The sequence below is a fragment of the Zootoca vivipara genome, chromosome 4 (assembly GCF_965207765.1).
Source record: "Zootoca vivipara chromosome 4, rZooViv2.hap1.1, whole genome shotgun sequence".
NCBI lineage: Eukaryota > Metazoa > Chordata > Lepidosauria > Squamata > Lacertidae > Zootoca > Zootoca vivipara.
The window spans coordinates 22193812-22208455 of NC_142587.1; the positions used below are offsets into that span (position 1 = coordinate 22193812).

At 42.0% G+C, this 14644-nt stretch overlaps 1 protein-coding gene across 1 annotated transcript; it reads left to right on the top strand.

The window, feature by feature from the left end:
* Positions 1-1514: 1514 nt before the first annotated feature.
* BIVM (basic, immunoglobulin-like variable motif containing) lies at positions 1515-14011 on the top strand. Its single transcript, XM_035115272.3, has 10 exons — positions 1515-1763; positions 3343-3941; positions 4756-4882; positions 6090-6185; positions 6345-6449; positions 7120-7214; positions 8176-8308; positions 10198-10281; positions 11333-11429; positions 12547-14011. The coding sequence occupies exons 2-10, from the start codon at positions 3461-3463 to the stop codon at positions 12838-12840; spliced, it is 1512 nt and encodes a 503-aa protein (XP_034971163.3). The 5' UTR covers positions 1515-1763; positions 3343-3460; the 3' UTR covers positions 12841-14011.
* Positions 14012-14644: the final 633 nt, after the last annotated feature.

Here is a 14644-nt window from a genome sequence, read left to right on the forward strand (position 1 = left end):
GGGCAAAGGAAACTCAGCCCTTAGGAGTTAGCTCCTATGTCTGTTGCCTTGTGGGACATCTCTGGGAGAAGAAACGGCCAAGGAGAAAACCCTACACCAGGCATAGGCAAACTCGGCCCTCCAGATGTTTTAGGACTACAATTCCCATCATCCCTGACCATTGGTCCTGTTAGCTAGGGATCAGTTAGGGATCATGGGAGTTGTAGTCCCAAAACATCTGGAGGGCCGAGTTTGCCTATGCCTGCCCTACACAAATGTGGAGTGGAGTCCCTAAGATGGTTGGATGGTGCTTGCATGCCTCCTCCTAGCAGCTCCTGCAGCCAAGCTGGTGCCAAATGTATTGCTCTGCTTTTTTGGGGGCTGCATCAACGAGGCCGAGACGGGCTCTTGTCTGGGTATCCCAGCACCACCATACACATTGCCCAAGCTTGCACCTCAGGGAGGTCACTTTGGTGCTGGGAATGTAGCCATTTGGCTTCACCCCGGATATACTTAACTAACTGACCCATCACGTTGGTTCTGCCCCACCTAACAAAAATCCTGGTGAGATGTACCTGGGGTTGGACTAGATGACCCTTGCGGTCCCTTCCAACTCTACGATTCTTCGCTATTAACATTCAGAAGGATTTTTTTTAAAAAAAACAAACATACCCAGGCATTTGATGGCTGAAATATGCCATTACTGGCAACCATGAAATGGCTGTGAGAATATTTGCTTGTTTAAATTTAAAAAAGGGGGAAAATCATACTGAATTATTATTATTAAAGTTTTACCTCGTTTACAAAAGCACGTGCATTGTCTCCTTCAGGTTGTGTTTTTTTACAAATCAGTTACATGTGTCTTGAGACATTGGTGTTATATGCAGTACGGGTGGGGGGTGGGAAGAAAAAAGGGGGACGGGAGAGAGGGGGTGGGGTGGTAAAGCTTACATCATTTTCCTTAGTGTATTTGTGGGGTTTCTCTGTCAGCGTCACTTGGGTAGATTCTCTTTCTAATCACTTGTTAACATTTCCTTGGTGGTTGACACATTTGCAACACATATGGGCCTACAAGTAAACTTGGCAAAATCTGAGGCTATGTGCTTCAACACCCCATATCCAAAAATAGGCTTCCTCAACCTTGGCCCTCCAGATGTTTTTTGGCCTACAACTCCCATGATCCCTAGCTAGCAGGACCAGTGGCCAGGGATGATGGGAATTGTAGTCTCAAAACATCTGGAGGGCCGAGGAAGCCTGTTCAAAAAGAATTCGCCAACATCACCAAGATAAAACTCTGCCTCACCAAGTTCAGATACCTAGGGGTGCAAATAAACAAAAAATCTCAACAAACTATACCGCCACAATTGCAAAACCCTATGGCGACAAATTAACAAAGACCTGGAAAGAGTGGAGCAAAGCTATCTCGGATAAAATAGCCGTGATCAAAATACCCCCCCCCCCACGTTAGCCTATCTATTCCAAATCCTCCCAATGCTGTTTTTATGCTTATGCTGTTGCTTTCCCGGGGCCTCTTTGCGGAGGAGGAGCGAGGCGGGGCTCCAAGGCAGCTTTCGCCTCTCCGGCTGCGCGTCCTCCTCCTCCTCCTCTCGCGCGGGTCCCGTAGGATTGCAGGGCGGAGGCGGAGCTTGCACGCGAGCTGGGTACATGTGTGCGTGCCCGCTGGCGCGCGCGCTCAGGTAAGCTCGGAGGGGGCGGCGCGAGAGGGAGAGCGCGCGCTGTTGGTGATGCTGGTGCTGGTGCGAGTCATGGCCGCCGCCAAGCAGGTAAAGAGGAGAGGCAGCGGGGACGGGAACACTCACCCCCCCGGGGGGTTGGGGTGGGGGGTGAGCGGGCAAGGAGGGTGTCTGCTCGATAAAAGCGGGGAAAGTCCGGGGGGGGCGTGTGCTGCGAGTGCTGGTTTAGCGCAGGCTCTGTTGCGCGTTTTTCAGGGGTGGACTCACAATGGAACCAGAAAAAAAGGAAAAATTGTTGGGGGGGGGGAAGCAAGCAAGGCAACCGACCCCCTATTCTTATTTTTCCCACGTTGGGGAAAGCAGGAGCCCAAGACCGTTGGGTGGAGGGCACTAGGGCCTGCCAATGTATTTCTCTCTCTCACTCTATCTCTATCTTTATATATTATGTATACAGGTGAAACTCGGAAAATTAGAATATCGTCGAAAAGTGCATTTATTTCAGTAATGCAACTTTTTATTTTTTTGTTTTTCTTTTAATTTTTACAAATGTTTTTTTGGGAAATTCCACAGTAATAAAACAAATTGTTACAATAATACAAAAATAAACAAAATTAAACATCACTATTACATTTCATTAATTGCATTCCATTTATAATTGACCCGCCTAACGTCAAATAATTGCAATTACAAATAAAGGCTGGACATATCTTGCTTTGCATGTCATGCCTCTATCTCATATATTGGTTTCACCTTTTAAGTTGCATTACTGAAATAAATGCACTTTTCGACGATATTCTAATTTCCCAATATTTACCCATTATTACCACAGTGTTGCCAATTACATACAGGTTCCAATTGATATCAAAATAATTATCATTTCCAAAATGTATGCAATTTAATCAAAGTGGTTTCCCGTGCTCCTTGATCCATGTTTTCCATCCAGTTCTTACAATTCATATTCTTTTAAATTAACATCTAATTGCATTTTAGTTGGTATATGAATCATTAAGAGAACAGTGGCTTTCTTAGCGATTGCTGTTTGTATTAATGCCTCACCTAACTTTCCATAGGATTTCAAATGAGGTGCTCTAATTATTTTCCTTTCCCCTGCGTGCGTCAGTCTGAATATGTCCAGTTATGAAGTCCTTCATGATTGCCAATGGCTTTCTTGTTAGCCATGATAAGCCAGTTAGAGTCTTCATGTTCAGAGCCAGTTGCGCCTTGGAAATCTAGGTGCTGTGGGGGACAACGCAGTGGGTGGCAAGCCTTTGCCTTCGGCCCCCTGCAAGTGAGCATCCTGTGGCCTCAGGGCTTGTGTTCACTTACTGTCTGGGAACCTTTGTCTAGTTCTACTAATTTCACACACACACACATACAACACAACCCTCCTGACACGCACAGTAGGTGGTGGTGTAGGTGCGCAGCATTAAGTGGATTTGTTGTAATAGTTTCCTAAATGTAGGCCTCCCCCTTCAAGTTGTGGTTTCTCACCTCAAAGAAGGATATAGTAAGATGGCTTGGGCAAAAGCATGGAGAAAATAAATTGTGTACCAGCCCCGAGTTTTGCTGCAAAGAAATCTGGCATATTTATTATTATTATTATTATTATTATTATTATTATTATTATTATTATATCTGAAAACATAACATGCTCTCTTCTTTATTTCAGACAATTTGAAATTATCTCATAAATCTGGAGGAAGCGATGTAGGCAGCACCTGAGTTGGAAAGGAGCCCGCGGCTCACTGTCTTTTTATTACCTTGGAAAAGCTTTGTATATTCATTCAATGCCTAACATTGCAGACTCTCAGCTAGAGAGTGGTTCTGGAGAAAATGAACATGGACCTGGAAGAACAGCTTCAGAAGTGAATCTCCACGGTACTGTAAAACCGTTCTGTGCTGCTGGTGCCTCCGTTGCCTCTCTTGGATCTAGTGGGGACAGGCATTATCCGTGGGGATGCCCCGTCACACATACCCGAGAAAAGTTTTACACTATCTGTTCAGACTATGCTTTCTTAAACCAGGTAACATCCGCTCGCAAAAGCCCAAGTGCTACAGTTAGTGCCTGCCTACAAGACAACACTGCCTTAAATGTTAGGAACAATTCGCCTGGTTTCACTGGCATTCGGACTGGCGCATCAGACACAGTTTACAATGAAGATACTCACTTGGAAAGTTTGTCCAATAGCCTTGGAAAGCTCCCATTGGCGTGGGAAATAGATAAGTCTGAATTCAGTGATACATCCCCGGAGCTGAAGAATCGAGCAGGTACAATTATTTTGATGGAACGTATGGTGGTGGTGGTGTTTTTATCTTAATAAATGGAAAGCAGCTCCTGAAAAATATACTTAGGTTGTAATATAAACTTCTGGCTGGCAGTGGTTGGAGTGCTGTAGTCCCAGCTGTATTCACAGCCCTGGTGCTCCCACTGGTGAGAATTGAAGATGGGGCAGGGGAAGATTCCCCTTCACTGCACCAGATTCCAGGCAGTGCTAAAAATTAGCCAGGCACATTTTTTACCTGGCTATCAGCCCGCTTGCGACCAAGTGAAGATGCCTGGGCGCCAGGATAGCGCACCTGACACCTCCACCATCTGGAGGTGAATGCCTGGGCATCATTGGATCAGGACTGTTTTCACACACTAATACCACATCCTGTAGAATTCCATCAGTTATATTTTGTCTGCATAATCGGAATGAATTTCAGGAACCAAAATGCTTTTCCTGAGCAGCCTGTCTTTCAAATCATGTTTTGCTTTCTGTGTTATGTCTCTCTCCTGTACCCTAAAACCGTATCTCTTTTCCCTTGTCAAAATAGTCCAAATCTAATTATTGCACACAGTGTAAATTGAGCAAATGAAACCAAGCTATATACACTTACACAGTCCATACTTCCTATTTTGGGTTTAATTTGGAGATCAGCATGACCACATAGAAAAAAATCCCAATTGTACATTGCTTTTTTTCTTTTTGCATTCTCTCGGAAAACTGACTTTTAAATTTATATCCCTACCTGCCTTCCGAACAAGCTCATGTATAATGTTTTGTCTAACTGGAGAATAATTATTAAACTTATTTGACAGGCAACATAAAGAAGCAAGGAACCAAGAAGATGTCTGTAGAAAAGAAGAGTAAACAATACAGAGAATGTCCGCAACATTATGCTCTTGAAGAAATAAAACAACAGAAAGTGTTAGATCTCCGAAGATGGTAGTTTTCAAAAGATATTTTTTTAATTTTGAATGTATAAAGATGAATATTTTAAAAATCCATGTTGGGTGCAGCTCTGTTTATAGTGAGAGTATTCAAATCACAGGAGTGTCTTTTGTTTCCAGAAACATTAAACCAACATAACCCTCCTGGTCCCTTCCAACCTTACATTTCTAGGAGTCTATAAGACTACTTTGTTGTGGCTCCATTACAAGCTCTGCACTCTCTCATAGACAGGTGTCTTACCTCCTCAAAGGAGCAGGAATAACAACAGCCCTGAATGTTTTAAGTGTGAAATGCTGGCTGAGAATATTTCAAATTACTTCTTTGGATCTGTAGCATATGTGTTGACAGCAAAGGCCCCACGTTTTCCCACAACCTCTAAAATGGATGAAGTTTCCATCAGTATTTCAGCATGATAGGTCTGTCTCCAGCAATAGTAAAAATAAAAATACAGCAATACAGCTGCCTTGAAATATTAAGTGGAATCCTGTTTGGGAATCTATGTGCCGTGTTTCTCCAAAAATAAGACACCGTCTTATATTTATTTTTCCTCAAAAAACCACACTATGGCTTATTTTCAGGGGATGTCTTATTTTTTTCCCTCCTCCTCCTCCTCCTGCCACAGCTGGCATTGCTGCTGTGCCTATCACTATGTCTTATTTTTGGGGTATGGCTTATATTCCTTGAATGCATAAAAATCCTGCTACGGCTTATTTTATGGCTACGTCTTATTTCCGGAGAAACAGGGTATCTGTTTCCTAAAGAAGTCTCTCTTTTGTCAAGCTTTATCGCTGTCCTATTACCGGTAGCTATTAAGCTCTAGTGAAGTAGTTCTAGGTACATCTCTGCATTACTTAAGATAACTATAAGGGCGTTTTCCAACTAAACAGTTCTGCTAGTGGGATCACCTCTGGCTCCCAGTAAATCCTCTGCATATATTTTGGGGGTTCCCCCATCCCTCCAGAGGTGTGCGGATAGAGGGAGGGGATTGTGTATGCTTGTGGAACTATTTAGGTGGTTGCAACACATGGAGTGAGAGAGCGCTGAGATAATGGTTTTCTCTTGAGAGGAGCCAGCTATTCAGTTGTGAAGCAAATTCTGTGACTGAATATATGTACCTATTAATTTGTCAGAAGTGAAATACATTGTTTTCCTTTACGTCTTGACATGGCTGCATAAACTTAAGCAATGTGTTCTTTTAAAGGTACTGTATAAGTCGCCCTCAATACAAGACTTCCTGTGGGATTTCCTCATTGGTCTCTTGCTGGAATTTCCTCTATAGCACAATGGGAGCTGGAAAGTAAGTCACTCGGTGGAGCTATTTAACTATTTTCATTTCGGGGTAAGTCCTACTGGATTTAGTGGGACTTACATCCTAGTCAGTGTTCTAAAGAAGTAGCCTAATCTTTGCTTTTTAAAGTGATAATTCCTTACATTCTCATCTTATTTTTTTAACCAGCTTACCTCCTATTACTCAAGAAGAGGCTTTGCATATATTGGGATTTCAACCTCCTTTCGAAGAAATTAGATTTGGGCCATTTACTGGAAATACAACATTAATGAGGTAAAGCGGTTCTTGCTATAGCTTGCGCTATTCTACAGGGTTATACGTGCAACTTTTTTAAAAAAAGTATCTTAAATGGCATTCAGGTATTATTAATCTATAGAACTTCGCTAGGGCTGCAATCTACTCACTTCCCTTGGTGTAAACGCCATTGAGTTTAGTGGGGCTTGCTTCCAAGGAATAGTGGATAAAGTCTTAATGGACAGATCGTGGTCCATAAATATGTACAAAGCTTTAAAAAGGTGCTGAAATGCACTAACATACTTTGTTGTGTTAATGATGCTTCTGGCATGTGGCGAACCAGCCCTTAAATTCAGCTGCCCTTAGGTTCAGAGGAGAAGGGCATGCGAAGCAACTCAGCCTGTAAGACCTGCTCTTACAGTGCAGTGAGGTGAAATAAGCAGAAAGCACCGGGAAGGAGAGGCTGCAATCCTGTGCACACTTACTTGACAATTCAGATCCACTGATCTCAATGGGAATAAACGTGCGTAGAATCGTTTTGCTACATGTTTAATCGGGGCATGTTGTGAACATATAGCCATTTCATATGATGATCATAGCATTTAAAGGAGAAATAAAGTGGAGCAGAGGGAGTCATTTTCTGGGGCTATGATGGACCAGAGGTGTCGACTTTTAAGAGGACTATGTTTTTCCACTTTGTTCTCTTCAGGTGGTTCAGACAAATTAACGACCATTTCCATGTAAAAGGATGCTCATATTTTCTCTATAAACCTCAAGGGAAGTATAAGACGGCTGGGGAGACTGGTAAGTAACTAATTTTATTAAGGTGAGTTGTCAAACAGACGGAGCAATATAAAATGACAGAAGGGAAAAGAACCAGAATATATAGCCACTGTTTATTAAAACATTTCTTAGCAGTTGCATTATTGGTTAAAACGTTTCTGTATAACATCTACATTGAACTCAGTACAGAAAAAAAATTATTTTAAAAAAGAATGATGCTATTTTGAACTTTGTCAGAAAACCTCCTTGTGGAGTTGTCCTTGTGGCGGGGGCTTGGACAGCATGCCAGTTGAAAACAAAATAGAGCAGGAAGGAGCCTCAGCTGAATCTCCTTCTAGAATAATAATTATTATTTATATGCCACCCGTCCATCTGACCAGTAGTGCCCCATGCTGTTCATTACCCTGGGTAATGAGAAAGAGTGGCTTAAAAATGAAACGAAACGGCAGTTGAAATAAAACTTTAGATCACCTCAGCTGCTTCTGGAGGCAAAACAGAACCTTTCTGGCTGGGCACAAATTTAGTACAACCTTCCAAATGTTGGATTCCAGCTCTAGCTGGCATGACCAAAGGTCAGGAATGATTGGAGTTGTAGTCCAAACTATGTGGAGACTGCCATGTTAGGGGAGGCTGGTTTCATTTATTTATTTATGTAATAAAATTTATACACCACTCAATTGCAAAAACAAAACCCAAAGAAATGTTGAAGCGGATTTTTGTTTTTAAAAAAACGTATTTTGATACAGTTGCATTGCCTTTTTTTGACTAGTACAATTCAATCTGTTTTAATAAACTGAGAGTATTTAGAAGCTATGGCTTTTGTAGTGCATGTTTTGCATGCCTCTGAAGCCCCTGTGTGTTTTGCCATTTACAGAGCACAAAATAAAGAATTCCACGTAGGGGTTAAATCTTCTATGACATTTCTTCTCATTGCAGACTAAATCCAAATTACCAGTGACTTTTATCTTGTTTTAATTTGTAGCTTCGGGGGCTTTGACCAAGCTAACAGAAGGACTGCGAGATGAATCTGCGGCCTACATTTATCATTGCCAAAATCATTATTTTTGCCCCATTGGATTTGAAGCCACCCCAATAAAACCTAGCAAGGCATACAAGTAAGACTTTGATGACCTACTGATGCGGTGGGCATTCTTTGAATAATACTGTACGTTGTTAAATCCAGGCTGCTCTATGTTTCTGTATGCTGAGTATATTAAAGCCTTTGGAGAATCAGAGAAGGTTGTCAGAAATAGGTGATAGGAAGAACACACAACAGGATGCTTGCTATATGAGAGTCCATGAGTAGCATCCAACATGCTTGCTTTGTGAGCGGAAGGAACTTATGTTCATGCAAAAGGTTCTCCTATTTGCATAATAACATCAGATGCTACACAGTGACTTTTTGAATGAGTGAGTAGAATGAAACTTCCCATCCAGATGTTTATGGATGAAGGTTTTTGGAAATCTCTACCCTATGCAAAGCATCAAAATCAGCACTTGAACAGCTGCTGGTCACTCTGGAAAAAGCGAGTATGACGATCATATTAATAGTGCACATATAAAGATATGTTAACACAGTAACACGTGATAAGTAAGTTCTAATGGAATAATGAAAGGGGTGCATAGGTAGGTATAAAGTAAAGGACTTCTGGACGGTTAAGTCCAGTCAAAGGCTTGGTTGCGGCGCTTATCTCGCTTTCAGGCTGAGGGAGCTGGCATTTGTCCACAGACAGTTTTCTGGGTCATGTGGCCAGCATGACTAAACTGCTGCTGGTGCACGGAGGGCCGTGATGAGTGCCAGAGCACACGGAAATGCTGTTTACCTTCCCGCTGCAGCGGTACCTATTTATCTACTTGCACTGGTGTGCTTTCAAACTGCTACGTTGGCAGGAGCTGGGACAGAGCAACAGGAGCTCACCCCGTCACGGGGATTCGAACCACTGACCTTCTGGTCAACAAGCCCAAGTGGCTCAGTGGTTTAGACCACAGCGCCACCCGCACCCCTAAGGCGTGCATACCTACTTACAAAAAACGTTTATATACTTTAACGGCGTTGAAAACGTAACACAGCATGAAAATGGCTTGCTTTCAAGTTTTTCAAATATTTTCTAATTTGGACTGAAATCTTATTAAAAAAAAACACCCAACAAAACGAAAACCACGCACATCTTTACCAAGAGCAGTAGTAAGTAGCATGAGCTGTGAACTGGGGAGATCTCAGTTTAGCCATCGACTGAACAACTGTATTCACATTTCATGGTAAGTCATGGCTAATGGTTTGCCATGAACGCTCAAGCTGCCGCCACTATGGGCTCCTTGCTAGGAAGGGGGAGCAACAAAACGTAAATGTTGGCTTGGTGTTGCATTCAAAAATAATTAAGAATTCTAGAGCAAATTTATTTCCGCTTGTGCAAGTTGTTACGTATGCCGAAATCAGTACAGAGGTGATGCAGTGTAAATGTGGAGCCAGTACTTCAAGATTAATTGGTGCCTGTACTTTAATTAAGACTGGGGTACATAATAATGTTGATGTACGATGCAGAGTACTGCTTGCATGTGGTGCTCTTTGAATACAGGATATCTTGAGCTAGGTTACTGAGAAGAAAGGCTGCCTACGTCACTGAATGTCGAATCCCTATGATCTTTTCACATATTTAAGTCTGAAGCAATTTCTCTGAACCGCAGTCACAGAAAACATTTAAAGTTGTTTTAGTCATCCTTAACAGAAATTGCATTGTTATGTAGAAGTAAAACAGCTAAGTGGTAATATTGAGAGACACATGCTGACTGTTCAGAATGCCTTAGAAAGCTGAGCTCATTCAGTGGAACATGAGACTCTTAAACTCAGGGTCGTGGGTTTCAGCCCCATGTTGGACACAAAGGTTCCTGCGTTGCAGGGGGTTGGACTAGATGACCCTCGTGGTCCCTTCCAACTCTAAGCCTTTTCATGAGCTGTCTCTGTCTTACTTTGGTAAATGAGGGGATATGATTTTGTGTGCACTAGAGGGCGCCTGTTGCATCAGGATGTGGAACATTGGATACTCATTGGAGAGCCAAGCAGGAAACACCCAACTATTCACTGCAAAAAGTAAGTTAGCACACCCTAGTGGGATTAATCAGATATAGATTTAGGTTTTATGAACTTCACGTGCTTGCAGAGCTGCTGTTAATGGCAAATGCAAAAACTGGACAGGAGAGATGTTTCCAAGAGTATTTTGAATTTTCATTTACAACTTCTGTGAAGGCTTTTGCGGTACTGTGCTTCTTTACAAAATGTAGGTAGGTAGCTTGTATCTGATCGACATCCCGTTTCACATAGGTAGCTGGTCTATTACTAGGTATCTGATGTAGAACCCCAGGGGTGGGAATTTGTCGAAGAGAAGTACATTTTAAAACAGCAGTTCCAAAATAGGAAGTGGTAAGACTTTAGCTGAGAGCTTTCTCTGCAGAGGTACCCTGTTTCGTTGAGAAACTAAGTTCTAAGAGAAACATCTCTTGTGAGTTCACAATTTTTCCTTGGCATTGAATATACTAAGAGTGGTGTCAAGACTGGAAGGAGAAGGTTGTGGTGTCTACAAAATACTACATCCCCTCCTCTCTCTCTCTCTCTCTCTCTCTCTCTCTCTCTCTCTCTCTCTCTCTCTCTGTGTGTGTGTGTGTGTGTGTGTGTGTGTGTGCAAAACAGACTTTGTCATCTTAAAAAAAAATACCAAGGAAAGTAAATACTTTTTTCCCACCTTACTGAATAATCAAAATAGTTTTTAAGTTTGTTTTGGTAACCAAAGAGGCAGAGGCCAAAGAGGAGCTGAGAAATTAGTGAGGGAAATACTTGGGTAATACAGAAGCACAGTGCAGGGATACAGAATACCCCGTATTCTCATGGGCTGTAGTCTTTTCTGAGTGGTGAATTTTGTGTGTGTTCATTTTTAAAAGGTACGTCAAGGAAATCAAAGTTTCTGTCACGTGCTGTGCAGGATGCTCCTAATTAAGACTGTATTGTGATCTGAACCCCAAAGGGTTTTAAAACCATAAAAACTGCTTGTGCAATTTTATTGCATGACATGTTCTACACTGAATTTGTGATCTCTCTGCCACCCTCCCACCACACACCCCCTGATTTATTTATTTATTTTGCACAGATGGGCAGATATTGTAACTGACTTGAACACACAAAATCCTGAGTATCTAGATATCAGGCACTTGGAAAGGGGCCTTCAGTATCGGAAGACAAAGAAGGTAAAATTGCTTTCTTTTGATGACAGGATTTTCTTGCTTCTTGAGCATTTATGCCTCATTAGGTTGGTTTGCCTTTAAGACTCTAGCTGTGAGGGATGATTGCTGTGTGACTAATGTAAAATTAAACACTGCGGAAGAAATGTGGAAAAATCAATGCCTGAGTGAAAAGGGAAGTGAGGAAAGGGAAGGAGGTCAGGGAAATTAAGTAGTAGTGCATATACATCTAGTGTGACGTCCGCTCCTCATATGTGAACTATGAAAAGCTGGTGCAAATGAATGTCTAAAACAGGCACCCCCCAAACTTCGGCCCTCCAGATGTTTTGGACTACAATTCCCATCATCCCTGACCACTGGTCCTGTTAGCTAGGGATCATGGGAGTTGTAGGCCAAAACATCTGGAGGGCCGTAGTTTGGGGATGCCTAGTCTAAAACCTGTTCTCTGCAAAAAGTAACTTTCTCAGTATATGCTGCCAAATAGAGATTGTTTGGCTAAGCATGGTAGCCCGTGGTATAGCTAAGCATGGTAACTCCGTGTTTTCTTTCACCGGCCCTCTGAGGAGCTTGTCCCAGTATTCCAGTACAACAAAAAATTTAAAAGACTTTTGATAGCCCCTCTTAAGCAATCTCTTACTGGTCTGTTTGCTCTTTCTAGGGAAAAGGCTGACTTTAAAGTATCTGCTGCAGACCTGCTCTTTCCACACAATAGTATATATTCTTGCTCACGACTCACTGCCCTGTAAAAAATTAGTCACATAGGAAGTAGCATGACTGCTGAAAAATGCATTGCTGAAATGTGTTTTCACCAGCTTTTTGGATATTTGTTCACCAGCTTTTTAAATATTCTGTTGGGAGCCATCAAGAGTGTTTGGGGAAGCCCAGCCAGATGGGTGGGGTATAAAGAATAAATTATTATTATTTTTATAAGTGGAGCCCCAGTGCTGTGAGGGGTTGGCAGAGATGAAGAGTTAGCATCTCTTCTGCACAAGTTGAAAAAAAAGGTTTACAAGGAAAGTCTTAAAATGGAGGGTGAGGAAAGCATAAAATTGTAGGAAAGGAACTTAGTACCAAATCTAGAACTTGGTTTTCTGTTTCTCCTTGATTTCTCCTTGATTTTTAGGTAGGAGGAAATCTGCATTGCATCATTGCCCTCCAGAGGCTTAGCTGGCAAAGGTTTGGCCCCTGGAACTTCCCATTTGGAAATGCTAGACAAGATTTGCAGCCCCCGTCACAGACGCCAGGTATCGCCAAGTCTGAGAGTGAAGACAATATTTCTAAGAAGCAGCATGGGCGCCTGGGAAGATCTTTCAGTGCTAGCTTCCACCAGGAATCTGTCTGGAAGAAGTTGTCTCATCTTCATGAAAGGCGGAATAGCGGCTTTCAGAGTTACACAGATTATGACGGGAATGACTAAAAAGAACTGCTTGTGCAACTGGTGTACTGTAAAGTATTCCTTAAGATAGGTTTAAAGTACATTATGCACATAGTAGAGGGAGGTTAGAAATTTCAGTACAACATGCAACCTTAGAAATGTTTGCTGCATTAAACCTGTGAATGTTGGGAATGCTGAGAAACCCTAGCTCAAATATAAGCACAGAATATTGTACACTTTACAATCCAGTATAATCAGCAATTGACTTGCGTCTCTGACCATGAAATCAGAAGGGGGAAAATCAAGATCAAAGCCATTGCGGGGAGGGTGGGGGGCCTGGGGAATCTATTATTAGAAGAAATAGATAATACTCAAAAGCATGAGATTTGTTAACTTCCAAAATGATTTATTAAACACACATCGTATAATGGTTTTAAATGTATACTGTACCGGTATATTTAGTTCTGAAAAAGAAAATCACAAATGCAATAAGGACACCACAGTCCACTTCTAAATTTACCAAACACCAAATGTTAAATTTGTATCGTTATTGGGTGATCTCAGTTTGGTGACCGTTAGGACATCATTCTGTATGGATTACGTTCTTTGCGTTAATTGACGACTTTAGTTGGCAGTCACAGGCGATGAGCCTGTGAAAAATCCTGGAAAGAGGAGGTCATTGCTTGCTCCTTTTTGAGGAGGGGGTCAGAAAAAACTTTCACTGCCAGTTGTGCGCTCCTCCAACACCTTTTTGTGTGATCGCTTCACAATTTGATAGGCTGCTTGTAAACACATCTCTCTTCCTGCCCCCCCCCATCATAAATGGCTACGAAACTGAGCACCTGAGCTTGCAATATTGTGCTGTTCCTACCTTACCCTTTTTCTTGTGCTTTCTGGATCATTTTCACTCCACTCCTTTAATTGCTTTATTGTTAATATGGGAGGTGCTTTTAAGTGCCGAAATACACTAGCAGCCACAGTGATATACCTCTTTGGCCAGAACACTGTTTGTATCTTTTCAAATGATCATGTCAAGTAGCTTTATTTGGAAATATAATATTTTGTTCTCATTATAGAAAAAAAAACCCAGTTTAATAAAAAATATCAGTGGGATCAAGGACCATCTTTGTTCTCGTTTTGTAATTTTGTAGGTTTGCAGCACTGGCAAACTTTAAAAAGACCTTTCTTTTTAATAAACATAATTTTCTAGTTTTGTCATTTGTTTATGTTATACGTTTGGTGCTCAAAGATCAATCGGTTGCTCACAAACTTGCTCCAAATGTATTTGATTCACAGAGGAAAATTTGTTGTTGTTGTTTAGTCATGTCCGACTCTTCGTGACCCCATGGACCAGAGCACGCCAGCCACTCCTGTCTTCCACTACCTCCCGCAGTTTGGTCAAACTCATGTTCGTGGCTTCGAGAACACTGTCCAACCATCTCATCCTCTGTCGTCCCCTTCTCCTAGTGCCCTCAATCTTTCCCAACATCAGGGTCTTTTCCAGGGAGTCTTCTCTTCTCATGAGGTGGCCAAAGTATTACATTACATTACATTACATTACATCAACTGTACACATTACATTACATTACATTACATTACAGTTGTATGATTCTTTGAAATTTAGTCTCCATCAAACATGCCTCTTCTCTGCTCAGACAAGGAAATCCCCAAGATGCTTCTGGAGTATGACAGGAAAGCCATCCTGGCCAGGCCATGGCGCCATGGCTGGCTCCTGGTGTCCCTATTTCCCAGGGACCATCCTGAATTCATAAAAGCTGTGTCTGATTTGATCCCAGAACATCCCAGACAAGTGACCATATGACTTTTAGGAAACTTCTGACGGCAG

Excerpts from the sequence above, each read along its gene's own strand:
- BIVM (XM_035115272.3), top strand. The coding sequence starts at position 3,461 with ATGCCTAACATTGCAGACTCTCAGCTAGAGAGTGGTTCTGGAGAAAAT. Across the intron at positions 7,215-8,175 it reads TAAGACGGCTGGGGAGACTG|CTTCGGGGGCTTTGACCAAG; the intron begins GTAAGTAACTAA and ends TTTAATTTGTAG. Across the intron at positions 8,309-10,197 it reads AAACCTAGCAAGGCATACAA|AGGGCGCCTGTTGCATCAGG; the intron begins GTAAGACTTTGA and ends TGTGTGCACTAG.